Below are 21,351 nucleotides of genomic sequence, written 5' to 3' on the forward strand. Positions count from 1 at the left end.
ATCCATGTCGCGCGAGACTGGGCGACCAAGCGCCGGCGAAGCAGCCGTTAAACCCCCGCCAAGTCACGTGCTACCGCAGTGGCGAGGCTCGTGAGCGCAGCTGCGACGCCTCTTTGCAGCGGATCACGTGGTGTGACGTCACACCTGCCACACTTGCGCTCCGGCAGCTCAAGGTCATTGCGACGCAATGAATGACCTTGCGAGACATGGCGTAGCGGAGCTTTCGCTCTAAAATGATCATGCAGTAAGCTTTAGTGTCTTCCATCGCCATGCTCAGCACACGCTCAGCAAACACAGCCATGCTCACCACCACCATGCTCAGCACACAACTTGCATATAGCAACGAAGACAATATTTACATTGCAATAAATAACCAAAGTTGCACAAGTATATTGGGAGAAAATGTGTATGGAACAGTAGCCAAATCACCTGAACAAGTGTGCGTCAGCCAAACCTACAGGGGACGAGGCACACTTGGCCAAGTCCACCGAGCGTAGGGTTACATGTTGGGCCAACTTTTTGAGAGAGAAAAGGAGCAGGAGGTGGCTTTATGGAGATTTCGCATATGAAGGTCGGCTGGGTGAGGTAATGCTCCCTCCTAGTTTATTCCGTAATTATTTTGGTCGTGTTCTTTGCAGGATTCTGTTCATAAATGCTTACTGACAAGGTGCTGCCACCAGGACTTTTCCAAGAAATGTGACGTAATTTTTAGTGTTATAAGATAGAAAACGTGACTAGACTAAATATGAAATTTAACAACGTTCGGCGCTGCAAGTACGGCTTCATTACATCAAGGTTCATTTACATTTGCATTTCGTTTTCAACTACACAGCCAAGTGGTCATTCGTGTTATTCACCACATACATTGCAAGAATGACAGGCAATGAAAAAAATATTTTACAAGAGGTACTCAGTAATTAACATTGCATCATTTATTTACACATCTTGTGACTTCCACTTGCACCTCATATGTACAACCCATGCACACCTTCTATGTACAACTCATGAATGTCTTGTCTTGACTCATGGCTAGGACATCATCACGATCACTTGACTTGGAGCTTGACACCAATGTTCATGGCAGCCAGTTCTGCAACCAGGTACCTGAACACATACGGTATGCTGATGATCTCAATGAAATCCCCAGTCCGACAAGTTGGGCATGTCCACTTGCGAACCACATCACTCTCCACTTTGTCAATGACAGGTGACAGCATGCTCTGGCACTTGCTGCACACATATGCCTGCAGTAAATGAAACATAATTTCACTGGTTAGCAGCAAGAGATAAAATTATGCAAAGCTTTATAAGATACATATGAATAATGTTGCATGATTATTGAAGTGCAATGTTTCGGTTTGTCTAGTCAAGGTTATAATTTGTCCCATATACAGTCAACGTCCGATTTTTCGGCTCCCTGTGGGCCGCGAAAACGTCCAAAAAATTGGGCAGTCCGAAAAAATGCATGCATGCCTTTTAGTGCCCCAATGGCTCAAATAACCACAGGCACGTCCGAAATAGCTCTAAAGGCTTACCAGTACACTCAATAGGCGTCTCGGTGCTCATGCTATGATAGAAGACAGCGGGTGCACGCGTGTATAATTGAGGGAAACATATCATGTCCTGTGACAACTGCCCCTTCCCACTCATGGTATGCTTCACCGCAATACTTACTGGATGCTTCACCGCGCAACATTACTGTATTGAGGAGAAGTTGACTTTCGAGAACTGACATTTTGCAACGCGCCATGCTTTTCGAGTTTCGAAGCCATTGGCGAGGATTACAAAGGTGGAGTCGGCACCATTTCTAAAAGCGGCGCATCGTTTCAACAACGGCACCGAACAGCAAGAAGCTTTGTAGAGAATGTCGAAGCAGCTAGGCCTAGTGTTGTCGTGGTGGTGGCTACGGCTGCCAGTGAATCTGCGTGCGAGAGCGCCAGTTCGAGGCGGCGAGAGAATAAAAATGACGGCGGTGGCGGCTTCAATTAATGGGGTTTCGGACCTGCGATCATGGCAAAATGTCCGTAAATTCGGACGGCGAAGGAATTTTGCGTTTGAAATTTCAGACGTTTTAATACATTGACTTTATGGGGTACGTAGTGGTGCCGCGAAGGCGTCTGAATTATCAGACATGTCAGAAAAATCGGACGACCGGAAAATCGGTGGTTGTCAGTAGTTAAAATATATCTGCTCTCAAATAATTGTACAATAAAGTCTCAATACAGCAATTTTTTTTTTCATAAGGGGTTCAACATCCTGGGGCACTCTAAGTTTACTACACAAGCCTTATTGTATTCCGCCCCCATTACAGTGCAGCTGTTGCAGCGAGTGACTGAACCTGCGAATCCGTGCACAGCAGCAGAACGCCATAGTCGCTAAGCCACTGCAGCTGATCAAACCTGAACCTGAAAACTGCCAGTCCCTGAGACTAATTAATTTCATTTTCTGAATAAGCTGCTGCACTTTCCAACCAAGGCACCCAGTATCATCCAACAAATCCGCCTAATAGAATTTCTTGTATTATGCACAATGTGGCAAATGTAACAAGGCACAGCATCTTCAACTTTGCCATACCAGAGACTTGTCAGAGCAGTTAAACAGCCTGTCTTGCAGCAAGAATGATGCACCATGAGCCAGCAGAGAGTCTCGCTCCATCTCCCCGAAACGGATGCCTCCGGCCCTCTTGCGTCCTTTGACTGGTTGGTGGGTCAACGTGTCCACAGGACCAGTAGTTCGCACCTGCGCAAACATCAGCCAGTGGTGGTTTGATGCAAGGGAACCCAGTTATCTTGCATGGATTTAGTCTAGTCCTCAGAAAGACCGGCCACAACAGAGTTCTCTCTCAATAGTGCTGGCCCTCAAATGATAGTGATGGTGGTTGTTGGGGATCCAAAACTTCACACTGGGCTTAAGGGGCACCATTGTGGAATGCTCCAGAAGCACATGCAGCTGACTGCAAAAGTCTTCAGTACATGAAATGCAAGAAAAGGTTACGTTTCTTCGCAACTTCTACACAGAGCCTAAAGTTTTGGTGAACAATGTGGTGGTCCTATGTGAAACTATTCATGGCACCTTTTGAAACGAAGGCAGATGCCCTGGTTGCAAAAAAGCTTTTTCCCAGAATGCGTGCTTCGAAAAATTTTGTGGTTGGGAGTATGCATTTCAACTATCTAAAGATACTTAACATACACCTAAATTTAAGTATACAGTTAAACCTGGATATAACGAAATTGACAAATTCCCGAAAAACTTTGTTATAAAGAGGATTTCATTGTATGCAGGTTCGGCACGAAAATTAGAAAAAGAAACGCTTACCGTATTTACTCGATTCTAACGCGCCTTCGATTGTAACGTGCACCCGTTTTCCGTGACCAAAAGAGAGGAAAAATAAATCCTTTACAGTACCGCGCACCTCATGCTTTCATACAGAAATAAAACTATCGCTCAAGATATACTCCCAATACACTAAAGTTGTGATGAACATCAACTGGAAAAGGAGAGTGCCGGCTTGGCAGGCTAGGCCACCTGCAGCAAGCGGTGGGATCAGGTTTGAATAAAGGGAGGGGGAAAGGTCACGCCCACGGCGGCAAGATCGCCGGGTCGAGGGATGCAGGCCCGTCTCGCGCACACTCGCACGCACGCACATGTGCACTCGCTCTCGCCTCGCAGTCGCCGTGAATTCGAGCGCGCCAAGCATGACGCTGCCGCTTCGCATTCCGTCGCGGCGGAGAAGGTGCTTCCAGTTGCTGCTCGCGCAAAAATGACAAAATTTGGGGCGAAATCTCTAGGTTGTCGGCGGGGAAAATTCATTATTTCAAGGGGATCTCCCGCTGCCACTTCGTTACGTAAAAGTCTCAAATACATGTGATTCTATAGAGTATGGAGTAATGGCAGGGAATAGAAAAACCTTGTTATATCCAGGAATTCGTTATATGGAGGTTCGTTATAAGCAGGTTTAACTGTACTACATGAGCTCTTTTGCAGACTGCAATAAATGAAATGTGGTCCTTGCCAGAATCACAGCTGCAATCTTGTGCCCAGCAGCAGAATGCAATAGCCAGAGATGTCACAGATTGAAAACAAGAACTCATTGGCAGACGTAACAAGGCTTGATGTTCCACCTTGCCGATACTAGTACATGGCCACATGTATACTAACACTGTAAAATAAGGATGGACAGGAAAGGACAAGCGCTGACTTTTATTGGAAGTGTCCTGTGTTCCCCTTAAACAAATGCGACTCAGCCGGTTGCACAATGGTGAATGTATTTATTTAAATGCTGCTCCGTGCCGTGATGACAAGGTGCTGACAAATATGCGGGTCGATGGTCGCACGATACGAAGCCCACGGCGGGTTGCCGTGGGCTTCCGCGTACTCAATCGCTTTTTTCTTGAAGGCGACGGTGAATTGCCGTCGGCTTCCACTCATTTCGAAACAAAATGTGAAAAAGCAGCCTGAATGCGATGGCGAAGGCGGCTGTTTACTTCATCTGCCCATTGTTGCAAGACTTCTCTAGTTTTTCTGCCAATGTCCGGTATATAAGACGAGGGTCGACTTTTCGTAATTATTTTTTGAAAAAAAGTTCGAGCTATATTCCGGTTTTTACGGTAGGTGGTCGCTGCGGTGCATTAATGCATGCACAGCTCTATAGCGGCATTCCAGCAAAATGCAATCTGGAACATCTGACAGAAAGATGAACATACTTATTAGTGGCCAATACAAAGTTAAGTAGCCTTGTGCTGCAGTGCTCACCTTTGCAAGATATTTTTAATTAACCTTAATTACTTCCACCATGACACAGCTCGCTCCTGCATATTAGTAGGCTCAGCATAACCCTTTCTTTCTCGGCAGCTGCCATGGGTAGCGAGTACTACATTTTGCGGGAGAGGTTTGTCCAGCCATGAGAATTAGTGCTATCACATAACAAAAACAGGCGACAACTTTTGCTTAGTTCACATTTTCAATATACAGTAGAACCCCGCTGTTACGTTCCCGGGTGCTGCATTTTCCCGGCTGTTACGTCGTTTTCGGCCGGTCCCGGCACAGCTCCCATAGAACCCAATGCATTGGTAACCCCGCTGTTACGTCGCAACTGTGGGACCGTTCCCGCATCATACGTTGCGTACTGCCACACCGCGCCGGCCCGAGCGGCCATTTTGACTTTTCACGTCGCTTGGCTTGGTTGCTTGACGATGGCATTGGCCGCCCAAAGTGCTGGGGGCGACATTTATTACGTATTTTCGGTTTCCGCCAGCAAAAGTATGGCCTTTGATATCCGCTTTTGCTATCTAAAGATGATGTCTATGACGCGTTGCGGCCCTAAAATTGGTTTTGGCTCATAGATGTTCCGTATAAAGTCCAAGGGCGATAACGCCGTCGTCGGCTCCCCTCGCACGCTTTCACTCGCACATACAGCATACGGCGCGCGGCGACGTATGCTGTATGTGCGAGTGAAAGCGTGCGAGGGGAGCCAACGACCGCGTCTCACGCGCGAAAGAAAAGCAGGGAGGAAGCGCGCCTCCTTCCGTTGCGCTCGAGGCACCAGCGAGGGGGGGGGGGGGGGTGGCGGGCAGCGTTGTGCTCTGGAATCATACTGCGCGGCGGCGCGCGCGCGGTCCCGCGGGCCGTATCTTGAAAGCGATCTGCGTGGGGGCAGATTCTACGCAGTGTAGGTGCGTCGGCGGCTCGTGGCTTTGTGCGTGCTGCGTGTTCTCAGCGCTCAGTTTGGGTTGAAGCGATAGACAAGAGCACGAAGGTCACTTCGCTCGCTTCTGCAGCGGCGCTTAACTGCGCGTGTCCGCGCTCATCGAGTGTGATGTGTTCATGTTTGCCTGTGGGCGCTGACACCATGTTTGTTAATTAGTTAATAACCGAATGTTTACAAGTTTATACAGACGATAAAACTACTATTCTTACTTTGTATAGCTCATCGCAATCGATACTTCGGCTGTCGGGCGAAACTACTTTTTGTCGCACGTAAGAATTAAAATATTGTGTGCAGTTCAACACTACTCCCATTTCTCAATATTTCCTGTTTCCTGGCTCTTGCGTTTCCCGGCTCTTACGTTCTTTTTTTACGGTCCCGTGAAAAACGTAACAGCGGGGTTTTACTGTATTTTGTTCTGTAAGTGTAAACTAAAACAAGAAAATTGAGAAGTCTAGATTTGCTGTACTTGACTGAATAAGTAGTTGGAGTGCTAAACACACAAGAAAACAAAAGGAGGGGACATACAAAGGCATCATAAAATGTTCACCGACTTCTGCATTCCGGGCCACATGGTTTCTCAGCCTCGTTTGACTCGCCACCGAAACAAAAGATGGCTGATCCACTGGCAATGCATGATGTTGCCAGTGAAAAGAAAGCGCACTGGAAACTAAGTGCTCCTAACTAATGAGGCGATCATCGTGAACATGCTTGCATCGGATAGCGACGGCGACAATGACGACAGTGATGACGCGGTAAAACAGGCTGCCTCAACATTGTCCTCGCAGGAGGCCCTGCAAATGACTCAGTCCCTCTTTCGCGAGGGAACTTCGCGAGCGAAGGATTTCGGCAAGCTTCGCGTAAAGCAAGCAAAGCTGACGGACATGGGGTTTTATCTTGCAAGCCAATGAGAAGTACGTGGCGAGATGCTTGTGGCGATCTCGCCCCAGCGTTTCTTCTGAATTTCTCAAGCTGAGAGGCTGCGACGGCAACCTTCTCGTATTTTTTAAAAGGCCCCTTCTGAGGCCACCCAAGCGATGCCTCGGTGGAGCTCGCAAGTCACTTGCCGCCTGTGACCCCGCTTTGCAGTTGTTATAGCAGTGCCATTCTTGAACGCCAACAACCGCAACTTGTTACACGCAATCGGACCGGGCACGAAGCAGAATTAAAGAGCTAAATGAGTCAACACAATCCCTCCCCCGCCAATATAGTTTTCTCACAACAGTTCTACCATCCCCCTACTTTGATTTTTTTTTCATGCAACCCAGTTATAACAATTATCGGTTATAACAATGGAATTTTCGTGCCACTTGAATATTGTTATAAGTGGATTCGACTGTATAACATCAAGCGACTAGAATTATGAGCGATATGTAACACTTGTATTCAACTACAATGCGAATGGGCCCTGCGTTTGTGCTTCATTTCCAAAGCTGCGTGGACTCTTATTTACTCACTAGGTGCCATGTTTTATGACTGAGTCCCGAGGTCGTGTCCCTGCCCACAAGGGCTGTGGTTATAAAAAACATTTAAAAAAAATCAGATCTTATGTGCCAAAGCCACCATACGACTTATTAGGCACACAGTAGTGGACGGCATCAGATTAATTTAGACCACCTGGGGTTCTTCACCGTGCACCTAAATCTAAGTATGCATGAGCATTTTCGCATTGCGCCCATATTGAAATGCAGTCGCCGCGGCCGGGGTCAAATCAGCGACCTCGAGCTTAGCAGCGCAATGCCATAGCCATTGGGCTACCTCCTAATGCTAGCATTTATAAAACTAATACTAGAAAGAAAAATACAGATAGTAATTGGAGAGAGCCGTGCTGCGCAAGCACATAGAGTGTGAGCAAACACATGAAAAGTAAGTTATTCTAGCCGGAGCGTAGCAGATAACAAAGACGAGTCCCCGTTTGACGTCACCGGAGTCACCATCGATCACGCACGAGGCTAATATAGCAGGTCACAAGACCAGTTCAGGCAGCTGTACAGACAATGTGAATGGCAGAGAAACATGTCAAGAGTAGCTGCAGGCAGAGAAACCTGACAAGAATAGCTGCAATATGTCGTGTTCACATATTGTCTGTACATCCTTTAGCTTGTCACCTGTGCCTCTTCAAGTCTGGCGATATTGAGCCCACCACAACACAAGTTCATCAGAATGCTTGCTAGAATGAACTTTTCATGCGCATAGACCTATTTGCTCTATCTTTTGATACACATGTGTCCATTAAATGACTCACATAGGACTTCAAAATTAGAAACAGGAACACTAGATGGCCACAAAAAAAATTCACCTGGTACTTGTCAGCCACCATGTGCCTCAACCTCTGGTAGTAGACAACTCCAAAAAAGATGTCTGCTTCCAATTCGCGGCCGTCCACACCCGAGTACATGCGCTCAGTCCCATAGTAGTTGTAGCCAGCTGCAAAGGAGACAAAAAAATGCACAGCTTTCGTCGAAAATATGTCCACACATATTGTATACATGTTCAGACCACTAATGAAGCAAATACAGTAAGCTTTTGTTTAATTTAAGTTATAAAACAGGCAAAACTTTGAGCTAGCCAGTTTCTCAAGATGAGCAACACTTCAGTGTGCTGACCTATAAAAATGGACAATCATTCAGAGGCTGCGCGCACATAGAAGCACAACATATAATGACACAAAGCATGTTGATGAAGTATTTGAATATCTTTCCGACATTGTTCTTGGGCATAACACTTAGGCTGTACATGATTCCAGAGAGTGCTCAGACAGCTCACTGCCAACCACAATAATGCTCGTGGTGCACATGCACGATCATCGATCATTGCTTTTAATGGGACAGCAGTAATGTAGACAAAGTATGGTTCACTGTCAGTGTTGATAAAATTCTTACACGAAGTGCTGCCTTCACTACCCTCCCCAAGAGAGGATCAAAAATTAGTGTTTTCGGCAAGAGATGGCACCTCTTCCAACATCCATGTCATTTGGAAAAGCTCCCTCCTACCCTGTACCTCTTTCTGCTCCCTTGATTTACCCACTGATGCCCTGTCATCTCATTTGACTTTGACCCCAGTTTCAGCAAGAAAAAAGAGAGATACTGACAGCAGCGGAAAATGTCTTAATTTCTTTCTTTCTACATCCTCCCACCCCCCTTCATTTTTTTTACAGGTTGTATACCTGTAAATAATAAAATAACAGGTAGAAAACAATAAAATAACGAGTAGAAAGTCAAGTTGCGCGTCACAGATACAACTGCTGAACAAAAGTCAAATGACGAGCATGAACGAACATTTTGTACAAGCTGGATCACGTGCTTCGAGAGGAGGCAAAGAAGCGTGGTTCATGTAATCGTTATCCCGCCGGTGACCAGCTCTATCTTTCTGCAACCCACAGATAGTGTTGAGATGCAAAATCTGATAGACAAAATGAAGTGTACAGCCTCGGCAGGACCTGACGGAATTCGGCCGGAGCCGATTAAATATGTTTCAGGCGAAATAAGTGTCGTTCTAGCTTACATTGTCAATTTGTCAATATCTTCAGGAATTCTTCCTGGTGCGCTAAAAACCGCTCGAATAACAGCAATCCTAAAGGTGGTGCAAAAGATCAAGTCTCAAATTACCGGCCAATATCGGTCTTAAATATATTTTCAAAACTTTTTGAAAGTGCCGTGGTTGACAGGCTGTGGTCTTTCTTGACTAAACATGATGTAATCTCTAGGTACCAATATGGTTTCCAAAAAAATAGGTCAGCAGAGCAAGCCCTTCTAGATATCAAAGATAAAATAATCGAGAACATTGAAAAACAGAAGGTTACACTTGGTCTTTTTTTAGATTTACAGAAGGCTTTCAACTCCATTGATCATAAAATATTAATACATAAATTAGAAATCTACGTGGTGTCGCTAATGATTTAATAATAAGTTATTTAACGAATCTAAACCAATTTGTTCAGATAAATTCTATTGCCTCTGACATTTTACCTATAAAGCAGGGTGTGCCTCAGGGCTCGAAACTGGGCCCACTATTGTTCTTAATTTATGTAAACGATATTGTACAAATACCTGACTCACCTGACTTGGCAACATATGCCAATGATACCAACGTATTTTTTACATCCAATGACACTTCCGAACTTACTAATATTTTTAATGCGTATCTAAATCGCTTATCCGTTTGGCTGAGAGAGAATAGTCTAGAATTAAATACTGCAAAGACAACAAACATTTTATTCAGAGCTCATAACAAGCACATACCCAATGAGATTAACATTTATTTCAATGAAACGGCAATAAACCATGTCCAAGAACAAAAATTCTTAGGCGTATTGTTTGATGAACATTTATCCTGGGGTTCACATATAAGGATGCTTTGCAATGACCTTTCTAAATCTGTCGGTACCATTAATAGAATAAATCATCTAATTCCGCTTTGGCTCAAACAACAGTTATACAATGCTCTCTTTTACTCTAAACTCTGCTCCGGGTCTTGGTATGGGGTACAACTTCAAAAACAAACTACAACAAATTAATTCTTTTACAGAAACGAATCTTTCGTATGTACTGCAATTACCATGGCCGTTTCGTACACCTTGAAATAGCTCCATTATTCCAGCGTTACTCCCTTCTTCGAGCAGACAGAATATATTATAAGAAGCTTCTGGTCACCATACATAAACAAAAATTATTCACCAAAACGGACAATGATGAAATATCCCGTTACCCACTACGCCGGAAAGCCAAGGCACCTTCCAAAAACAAGAACAAATTATGGAAATCAAACATTCCTATATCAATCGACAGAAATATTGAACAAAGTAGGAGAACTGTTAAATTTTAGCACTTGTGAAAGTTCGTTCAAAAAAGCGCTTAGTGCGTTATTACTCGGCGAAGACATTGCTTTCACTAATTATTGATATTTTGTTTCTTTCACATCTGTACGTATGCCTGTATGACATAAAATGTTTATATAGATACCATTTGTGCTAATATTTTTTTGTGGTTTACTCAATACAATGAACAAATGTTGTAACTGTTACTGAAATTCTGTTCTCTCACGCTTCATTGTTACTGAAATTTTGTTCTCTCGTGCGAGATGTATGTACATTGTATATGTATTCATTTGCATTGGTTATCGCCGCTGTTGTAACTGTGGGGGCGGAGACCTCTGTCAGGCCTTTGTGCCTTTAGTTCCAGTCTCCCCTCGTTTGGACAAGAATTAAAGTTCATTCAATTCAATACAATATGTGCTAGGTGCTGAGGCTTGCCCAATGCAAGGAATACCCATAAGTAGCAGCCTTTCCTGGTCAGTCAAGCTTTCAAAATATCCAAATTTCACCAGGAAAAACATGAGATAGGCGAGTTACATACACACGATGCTCATGGCAGCTAGCTCTGCGCCATGAAAATCTTCCATCTTAGCCAATAGTTTGAAATTTGCAAGTTAAAGTTGACAAAAGTTTAACATACTTTATAAACTCACAGAAGTTTACAATAATGTACACAAATACAACCTAGTGACTTTGTTTCTAACAAAGTCACATCCAACACGAAGCTACTTTCATTATACCCAATATTCCTTATAAGCATATATTTGTTACACACTGATGTAGGTGAAGAACCTTTTTTATATCTCAGTTCGTTACATCGAGGTATGAGTGTATTCGAGTGTGTTAGCAAGTCTGAGGCAGTATTTATGCATCAGACTTCACTTGGTTTTGAATAGCAGAATGTCTATGCTTTTCCAAATTGATGGCTCTGTCATCAGTGCCCAGTTCTATGAAATCATGAAGGTAATCACTCATGGCATGCTTAGCGCAAAAGAGGACTGTCCAATCACCCAGCCAAAAGATTAAATATTTATTCAGCTTTCCAGAAATAACTACAATTGTATCTCTTACACCCTTTGCTGCAGACACAACTTATAGCAAAGGGTTGTTATGGTTGCTTAAAACAAAGTAAAAATGTATGCAGGCTAAACTACCTACAATATATACAGCGACCAAAGCTCAAATACTATAGAATATAGATCTATATCTAATAATAACTGATTGGGTTTAACATCCCAGTGCTGCTGTGAGCCATAAAAGACTGCATAGACGATGGCTCTGGATATTTGGACTGCCGTGAGTTCTTTACATATGCACCAAAACATCTGTACACCGACAATATTGCACATGCTTTAAAAATTTACATCAAGTTCTTCACCAACACCATAACAACAATGACAACACCACCACCAATAATAATATTAATAATAAAGTTAATAAACATATCGTATGTGAATTCTACATTGCTACATGAACAGCACTGTCTGAATTAAAAAAGATAGAAAGAAAAATCACGTGAAGTGCAAACACATATTGTGCATTATTCAAATCAGTGGCATGACATCAAGTACAACAAGTTACAGTAAAAGCTCGATGATACGATCACGGCTAATACGAATTTCCGGATGATACGAATTTTTCTGTGGTCCCGGCCGAGCCCCAATACTTTGCAACGTGCTAGAGAACGGTTGTTACGAATCGATTTCCGGCCTGCGTCGGTTGATACGAATAAACGCCGCCCCCACCGACGGCCGCGAAAGAGAACAGCGCGCAGTCACGCGCTTTCTCCCGTTCTCTTTTGGTGCGGAGGTGCGGATGCGGCGCCGGACAGCGCGGGCTCCGCGACTGGGCGCGGAGAGTTTGAAGCAGTGGCGCTTTTGTACTTTTCCTCCTTTTCGGCAGCCGCCCATCGGACAGAGTGGCTGCTACGCTTCGGGCCGCGTTCTTTGTGTTTGCGCCATTTTACCTAGTCGCAGCGAGCTATGTCTACCGAGATAGGATTGTTTACCAAGATAGAAGGACATTAGAGACTTTTTCTTCAAGAAATAAATGCTTTTTACGTACATGTGCCTGAGTGAGTTCACCTCTGACTCTTTAATTTAGATACAGTCGAATCTCGTTAATTCGAACACGCTTATTTCGAACATACGGCGCACCGACAATGCTCTTAGCAGCGCGCCAAATCACGCGGCGGCGCCTCCAACTGGCATTGCTCCGACACCGCCGTAGAGCAAAAGCTCAGGAGAGACCCCTCAATGCAGCGCGCGAAGGAACGGGGGAAAAAAAAAAAAAACCCGCGGCGGAAATTTCACCCTCTCTTAAACTGCAAGGTCGCCGTTTCTGCATCGAGCCGGAACAAGCGTGTACGTGCCGACTAGTGTGTTCTAGACAACCGTATTCTAGCAAACACTAGTGCCGACGTCTCAGCCACGCGGATAAAATGGCAGTGAACCCTTATCCTCTATGCTTCCTCTATTTTCTAGTCGCATGTTAACCTTGCACGCTGCGGCAGCAGCGCAGAGGGAAGCAGCGGCGGAGGCGCAGTCGGGCCAACGAAACTGCCTACGCCCGCACACGCTCGCTTCCCGATAACGGCAGAAAACGAAACTTCAGGGAGCGGCTAAAATAAGCTGGCGCCAGCACGGCGGTGGGCGAGTACGGAGATGTGCGCACGGAGTCGAAGGTGAGAAAGCTACGAGGGAGTTGAGAGGGAGAAAGGGAGGGCGAGGGGAGCCACAGAAGCGGCGGAGTTGACGCGACCAAATCCGCTTCCCTGCCGCCCTCCTCTCTCACCTTCGACGGTCTCCGCGCGCACCCGTGTGCCCGCGCCGCCCGCTCCCAGAAGCTTCGTTTTCTGCCGTTATCGGGAAGCGACCGTTAGCCGGCCTGGGCAGTTTCGTGGCCCGCGCTTGCTATGCGCTTGCTCGCCGCGATATTTCACGACTCGCACCGTTCGTGCATCGTGCTATGGTGCACGAATACTTCAAAAATACGTCCTTTTAATTCGAACAAATTTTCGAGCCCCTTCGAGTTCGAGTTATCGAGATTCGACTGTAGTTTTAATCGTTTCGATGATACGAATTTCGGCTAATACGAATATTTTTCGTGACCCCGTGAGATTCGTATCATCGAACTTTCACAGTACTGAACGTACATGAGGCATGCCTCTGATGCTAAAGAACTTATGCAAGTTCAGTTGGAAACATGGCAGAGCAATTGTTCAAGTTTATGCATATTCGCGTATTAGTCTTATGTGAAAGCATCGCACCTTTTTGAAGAAGCTCGCCGAAGTACTCGGATGCTGGCTGATCTTCAGAGAACTTGAAAGGTGTTGCATCATGCACAACACCATGAAGCATGGAGGACTTCCCAGCCATGCTTTCGATCATCATGCCTAAAAAAAAGAATAAAGAAAAAAATTTATAATGCAAGTACACCTTGATGAGAGACGAAGAGCTACAGTGGCATCTCGTTGATATGATTCTGCATATGTTTTTCGGGATAATACATTTCTTTTTCTTTTCCCTATATGATTCGGTTGGATAATACGTTGGATGATACGATTTTTGGATGACACATTTTATTTTCTGGTTCCCGTGAAGATCTTATCAACGAGATTCCACTGTATATTCCTCCATGTTTCCTCTCACTAGTAATAGACTTTTTCACGGAGGGGGGGGGGGGGGGGGGGCACTACTACTCTGGACTGTTGCATATGAATGAGTAAAAAGACATTCGCTACAGCTTCTGCAGTGCTGTATTGCACTATGAGATTTTAGGGCAGGACATTCAGTTCCAGAAATGCTTCTCACCAATGGTCATTCGAGAGGGGAAGCCATGGGGGTTGAAGATGATATCAGGGGTCATGCCACTTTCAGTGAATGGCAGGTTCTCCACAGGCCACATCTGGCTGCACACACCTTTCTGACCATGGCGACTGGCAAATTTGTCACCAATCATCGGGTTCCTCTGCACAAAGTTCAGCAGAAGCAAAGACAGCATACTGAAGAGTTAATCAACAGTGCATTGCTCAGGAAGACCATGAACTGAAACAAAGCTAACCATACAATAAGTACGGCCAGGGCATTGAACTGGTAAGCAGAATGCTATAACCACCGAGTTACACTGTGTATGGATTCCTGGCACGTAACGCAATCTGCTGTTGTACTAAGTATTGCTTTCCTGGAATTTTACCAGATGGGGTTTTACTAACAATGACATTATAAAAAGCTACCTATAAAAAGCTACCTATCTATATAAAGAGCTACCTATCTAGCTATATAAAAGCTATATAAAAGCTATATAAACAATATAAGCTATATAAACGACATAAAAGCTATATAAAAGCTATATAAAGAGCTACCTATCTCCCGTTGTCGCTTGGCGACGATGGGAGATAGGTAGCTGCGGGACGAAGGTGGAGCACAAGAAGCAGTAGCGGCAGTTTACAGTTGATTCGTGGGTGCCATGGCGAAGTGGCGAGACGCTTCATATTTTCCAGCTTTATGTTAGTCTGTTTGATTCCTAAAGAATTATTTGACCTCGTTACCAAAATGAATGTTTTTGCTTCACGTTTGCCTTGTCTCCAGAACCCATATACAGTAGAACCCCGCTGTTACGTTTCTCACGGGACCGTAAAAAAAACGTAAGAGCCGGGAAACGCAACAGCCAGGAAACAGGAAAAATTGAGAAATGAGAGTAGCGTTGAACTGCACGCAATATTATTTTAATTCTTACGTGTCACAAAAAGTAGTTTCGCCCGACAGATGAAGTATCGATTGCGATGAGCTATGCAAAGTAAGAATAGTAGTTTTATCGTCCGTATAAACTTGCAAACATTTGCTTATTAACTAATTAACAAACATGGTGTCAGCGCCCACAGGCAAACATGAACACATCACACTCGATGAGCGCGGACACGTGCAGTTATCTGGGCAGTTAAGCGCCGCTGCAGAAGCGAGCGAAGTGACCTTCGTGCTGTTGTCTATCGTTTCAACACAAACTGAGCGCCGAGAACACGCAGTACGCACAAAGCTACGAGCCGCCGACGCACCTACACTGCGTAGACTCTGCCCCCACGCAGACGCTTTCAAGATACGGCCCGCGCGACCGCGCGCCGCCGCGCAGTATGATGCCGGAGCACAACACTGCCCGCTATCCCCCCCCCCCCCTCACTCCCTCGCCGGTGCCTCGAGCGCAACGGAAGGAGGCGCGCTTCCTCCCTGCTTTTCTTTCTTTCGCACGCGAGACGTGGTCGTTGGCTCCCCTCGCAAGCTTTCACTCGCACATACAGCGGCGCCCTCGCACGCTTTCACTCACACATGCAGCATACAGCGCCGCTGCATGTGCGAGTGAAAGTGTGCGAGGGGAGCCAACGACCGTGTCTCGCGCGTGAAAGAAAGCATACAGCACGCGGCGACGGCGTTATCGCCCTTGGACTTTATACGGAACATCTATGAGCCAAAACCAATTTTAGGGCTGCAACGCGTCATAGACACCATCTTTAGATAGCAAATGCGGATCTCAAAGGCCATACTTTTGCTGGCAGAAACCGAAAATACGTAATAAGTGTCGCCCCCGGCACTTTGGGCGGCCAATGCCATCGTCAAGCAAACAAGCCAAGCAACATGAAAAGCCAAAATGGCCGCTCGGGCCGGCGCGGTGTGGCAGTTCGCAACGTATGATGCGGGAACAGTTCCACAGTTGCGATGTAACAGCGGGGTTACCAATGCATTGGGTTCTATGGGAGCTGTGCCGGGACCGGCCAAAAACGACGTAACAGCCGGGAAAACGCATCACCCGGGAATGTAACAGCGGGGTTCTACTGTACATCTATTAACCAGAATTGCTGCAACTTGCAGGGACCAAATTCTAGATGGCTCATAGTTAACTTTGCTGATTGTATATTAAGTGCACATAGTAGTATATATACTATATTCTGACAGAAGCTTACATGCACTTTGCACACAAGTCATAGCATCTTGTGGCAGCAGAACCTGTGGGCCAATTTAAAGCACCATTTTGTTTAATAACATTCCACTAGCAGTGAAGAGCATGGAGTGGATGGCCATAAATTCTTCGTTAGCACTAATGCATAACAACATCTATGAACGAGCCCAAGAACGAAGCCAGCACATTCCTCTGTTATGATGACCAGTTAAAGATAAGCTGCCACAGCATCAACACAGTATGCAAACAAAAGCAGATGGCAACTTAAGCTTACTTCCTTTTGATAGATAAAGGGCCTAAAACTGAAAGCCAGGAGCTCCAACAAAAATAGAATGCAGTAAAAGCTCGTTAATTCGGATTTCACAGGACCGCAAAAAATGACCGAATTAACCGAATGTTGAATTATCGAGGGTATCAAGAAAGCAATAAACAAATGCTTACTACGTCAACACGCTTTTATCTACTGAATGGATCAGCAAATTCTGTTTCTATTTTGCACAAACGCAATGAAGAAGCTACAATTCTCGTCATCTCGTGACTGATAAGCGCTCGCAGCGGCGAAGGTCTCGCAACTTCCTTCACAGCGCGGCCGCGGCGCGCGTCTTCATCTGAGACACGTTTTTCACTACCGCGCACACATCCCAATTATTTTTTCGCCCGTGTCGCCAGGTCGCCGCCCATCGCGATGTCGACGGTGCTATTCATCCTCGACAGCTTTGCATTAAATAAAATTAAACTATTGCATACCTGCCAACCTAGCAACAATAAAATTCGGGAGACCGCCTCCCAAGGGGGGGGGGGTCAAAAAAATGTTTGCCACCGTGCGAAACAGCGCACGTGGTGGAGAGTACATACTTGTCACCTCTCCGCGAAGTGACACAGCACGGAAAGTCAGTCGCATATGATATCATAAATACTTGCAAGTACTTATTCTTGGCTTATGAAAGTGCCATCTATCGCTCTAACTAAACTGGGGGAAACAAAGAGTAATTAGGCATTCCGCACTTCATTCGACAACCTGACGAAGCCAAAAGCGTAGCGCACTTACGATTGATTAATCATTGGATTGCTAAAAACGCGTGAGCCAGCCAGAGACGAGCCAATCCAGAAAATCCCATATGGAAGCACCTGTCGGTTGCTCGCGTTCGTGGTGGTGCCGGTGGCCGCTACCACAATTCAAGGTGCATGCTGGTGACTAACTGCTCCCGCGCTGCTTTCTCGCATGGTTATATTACAAAGCGTAATATGGCTATAGCGATACGGTAGCGCTAAAGAAAGCAGAACGAAAATAAAAAATACGCTGTGCTGTGGCGACTACTTTTCGGGAGATTTGAAGTCGCTTCCATACAATCGGGAGATGTGAGCAAAATTCGGGAGGCTCCCGGACAATTCGGGAGAGTTGGCAGGTATGCTATTGTTTGCCGCAACCGTGGCCGCTGTCGACGCAATCATGCATGGAGACCTTGCGGTTCTGAAGGCGCGCGGCCAACGCACGCATTGAGTCAAAACGAAACTACTTTTTGCCGCAACCATTGCGGACGAAACCTTGGAAACCTTCTCAGATCTAGGTCAAGGATCTAAACAGCCACATCTAAAGTTGCCATGTGTTTCAACGCACCAACAGTTCTTAACTAGTCTCGCTTATTACAAGTGTGTCATCCGCCATTTTAGTGCCTACAAGTAATGCCAATGGTCATGCATTCCTCTGTACTATACAATAAGATAAAATGAATCCAATCAAAAAAAAAAAAAAAACTCTGGTATTACCCTATGCCAAATCTCAACAACACTATGTTATGATTGACAAAAATGCTACCTCAAAGCAGCACATTTTACCTGGATCCAGTAGGTGATGCAGATGGCCTGCAGAAGGTCTGTACCAGTGTCATTGCCCAAAAGCTTTACATCATAAATGTAGCCAGCCTCCATGTTCTTGTACTTATGCACTTTTGTCTCCCCGGTCACAATGTTGATGAAGCTGAAATGAAACAATGAGTGTTCTAAATGGCTACCCACTTTTTGTGACCTATAGCTTCATGTACCCTCAATAATGTGAAAGAATGTTCTGCTGCCACTGCATAACAAAAGACATGACAGATACTTTTGACCATGCACCTAAAGTAACTACAAAATATTAGCAATGCACACAGAATCATCATATGCACACACTTTGCATATCATAATGCCGTTTGAACACCAGCATTTTGCCCTGCAGCCTTGAATGCCGTTCTTGAAAGGTGCTGAAGAGACACAACTACGGAAAGGGTAGACAAATGTACCAATGGGTGTACAGGGGCATCATGGAGTGGGTAATTAATTCACGAGGTATCTTGGACACCTCAGAGGGATGATTACTTGAAACACCTATTGCTGTCAGCTGACAGTGCTGACAACTACCACTACCATAACATGTCAAATCGCGAAGAGGATACGGCTAACGTATGGGTGACCGGTTTACTCAGTTCTAGCTTCACAGCTGTCTAAACATTGTTTTAATAGATTATCACACTGGCACCGCGGCAAACAGCACTAACTTTTCTGCCAAAAGGTGGCTGTCGGTGGCATGCGCTATTATATCATCAGCCAGAGCGAGAGAACCAGGAAACTACAGCTCGGCCATTGGTTCGCAAGACTGCACTGTACTGAAGTTGGGGGTACGATTATTAGCAGTGCGGAAACAAATTGTTATTTTGAAGAGCAATGTCAGGAATGTATTTATTATGCAAGTGTGTTCACTGTGCGAGTAAATACAGTATTCCACCATGTTCATTTTTTTCCAGGTTCCGTACATTTTTACACAGTTCACTTTCGAATGACGCTACTCCTTTGGGTGAAAAAAAAAAAAAAAAGCAACTGTTCCTACCGACGCCAAAAGCAAATCACAGAAGCAGGTCACTCCACACACATCACAACCTTCATTGAAATGTGCGAACACACAGTCGCCATGGAACTGCTTTGTATATGTACATGCAAGATGAATGCATGAATTTTGGTAATTTGAAAAATACATAGGGCCAATCTCAAACTTGGTAACACAGAAGCAAGATGCTTAATTTGTAATCAGTGAGTCAGCTGTTCAAAAGTACAGATCACTATCATTAACTTTTCTTTAATTTTTTTAATATATTTTTAGTTTCAGTGTAAAGGGCGTCGGGGCATGGCAACACAACACTGAAAAGTCCAATAAATTTTATTGCACTTCGAGAATGCACTTCTATCTGTTATGCTTCAACTAGGCCATTTGTTGACATACAGCAGTTACAACTAAGATTCCTACCCCAACCTGTGGTCGGTGATGTATGTTCCCACCTGCAAACCGGCTGGTTGTGTTCCACTCTGGTGCCTATGTAAGGTAAACCGTCGAGGTCAATGTGGTCTTCAAGGTGCCGGTCAGTCATCTTGCGCCCAAAGACAAGCGACACCTGCCTGCCTGCATCACCGGCTAGCACACGCAAGTTTACTACCTCGCTCTTGTAGATGGAGCCATGCTTGAAGCCCCGCTCCACTGATGATTTGTTCAGCACCATAGCATCTTCCATATCGTAGCCCTGTGGGAGAAAACAGGACAAAATGGATCTGTCACTGGAGCCTAGAAGTAAACTTTCAAAGCAGCAGAAACTTCTGTGACCTCACATTTGGTTCCAAATACCTTGCTCACAAATGATCAGACAACAAACAAGGAACAGGACAAAAAGAAGGGGGACACGTACTATCAGCATGAATTGAAATGCAAAGAGGAAATAACTTATCTGAATGCCTGTAACACATACAGTGTGTCCATAAAGTCATGGTGCACTTTTGACCTGTCACAGGAAATCAACGAAACAAGATAGAAATGTGAAATCTTCACCAAATAAAAGGAAAGCTCTCCAATTTCACAACTGTTCGGTGCAGTTAGATGTGGCCTCCATTTGGTGCCCTACACACAAAATTATATTCAGTTTCTTCCCCCACTAGGTTAAGGACGTCTGGTGTAACAGAATAAATAACGTCTGTGATTCTCTGCTTTAAATGATTAATGTCGTTGATACGTTCACTGTATACGTTCACTGTACACATGTTGCTTCACATAACCCCACAAGTAAAAGTCTAATGGCATCAGACCTGGGGACCGTGGTGGCCATGGCTTGACAGAACCCCAGCCTATCCACCGCTGGGAGAATGTTCTATCCAGAAACTCATGAACAATGCTGGCGTAGTGTAAAGGAGCGCCATCATGTTGAAAGATGACACCTTCTGGAAATTGTGGCACTGCATACAATTCCAACTGCGCCATCACCTGTGTGGTGCAATTCATGGTGCTGCGTCAACACCTGTGTGCGCACACCCTTACACATCATACTACGGAAACTTGGAGAGTTTTCCTTTTATTTGGTCAAGATTTCACATTTCCATCTTGTTTTGTTGCTTTCCTGTGACTGGTCAAAAGTGCACCATGACTTTATGGACACGCTGTATTTACATGATAGGGCGGTGTGTAATTGCTGTGTAGCTGGTTTCTAAATACAAAGTACTAGTAGTCCTGAGTGTATGTTTTGAAGTCTCAATTAAGCCAATGTTATAAATGTGGGTGAACCCAGAAACAAAACAACGCATTGGAGTAGTTTTGGAATTGTTTGTGTTTGAATTTATGCTGATACCACACTATATGATATACAGGAAACTATGCTGCAGGGAGTGGATTCCACGTGTCACCCATCTAACAATGGTTAGTCAAGGCACACTCCTTATCACACTCCAAAGTGCAGGGGACACCAGCGTAGAGCTTGCAGACTCACAGACATGAAGCAGAGAAGACTCTGCAGTCAGAGGTACGTCAACAGAAACAGGTTTGCTGACACAAAAAGCACAATGTTACCATAACAGTTGCAGCTTAGAGACTTAT

General features: G+C 45.0%; 1 protein-coding gene across 1 annotated transcript in view; it reads right to left on the reverse strand.

The window, feature by feature from the left end:
- Window positions 1-914: 914 nt before the first annotated feature.
- LOC119442197 (DNA-directed RNA polymerase I subunit RPA2-like) overlaps window positions 915-21,351 on the reverse strand; it is a 62,585-nt gene continuing 42,148 nt past the window's right edge. The window contains exons 20-26 of the mRNA XM_037706976.2: window positions 19,776-20,014; window positions 18,303-18,444; window positions 14,330-14,486; window positions 13,786-13,911; window positions 8,004-8,131; window positions 2,575-2,739; window positions 915-1,244 (exon numbers count right to left, since the gene is read on the reverse strand). Coding sequence (XP_037562904.1) covers window positions 1,047-1,244; window positions 2,575-2,739; window positions 8,004-8,131; window positions 13,786-13,911; window positions 14,330-14,486; window positions 18,303-18,444; window positions 19,776-20,014 — 1,155 coding nt within the window. The 3' untranslated portion in view covers window positions 915-1,046. The remainder of the gene's footprint in view (window positions 1,245-2,574; window positions 2,740-8,003; window positions 8,132-13,785; window positions 13,912-14,329; window positions 14,487-18,302; window positions 18,445-19,775; window positions 20,015-21,351) is intronic.

Source organism: Dermacentor silvarum, chromosome 2, assembly GCF_013339745.2.
Source record: "Dermacentor silvarum isolate Dsil-2018 chromosome 2, BIME_Dsil_1.4, whole genome shotgun sequence".
In the NCBI taxonomy this organism is placed as follows: domain Eukaryota; kingdom Metazoa; phylum Arthropoda; class Arachnida; order Ixodida; family Ixodidae; genus Dermacentor; species Dermacentor silvarum.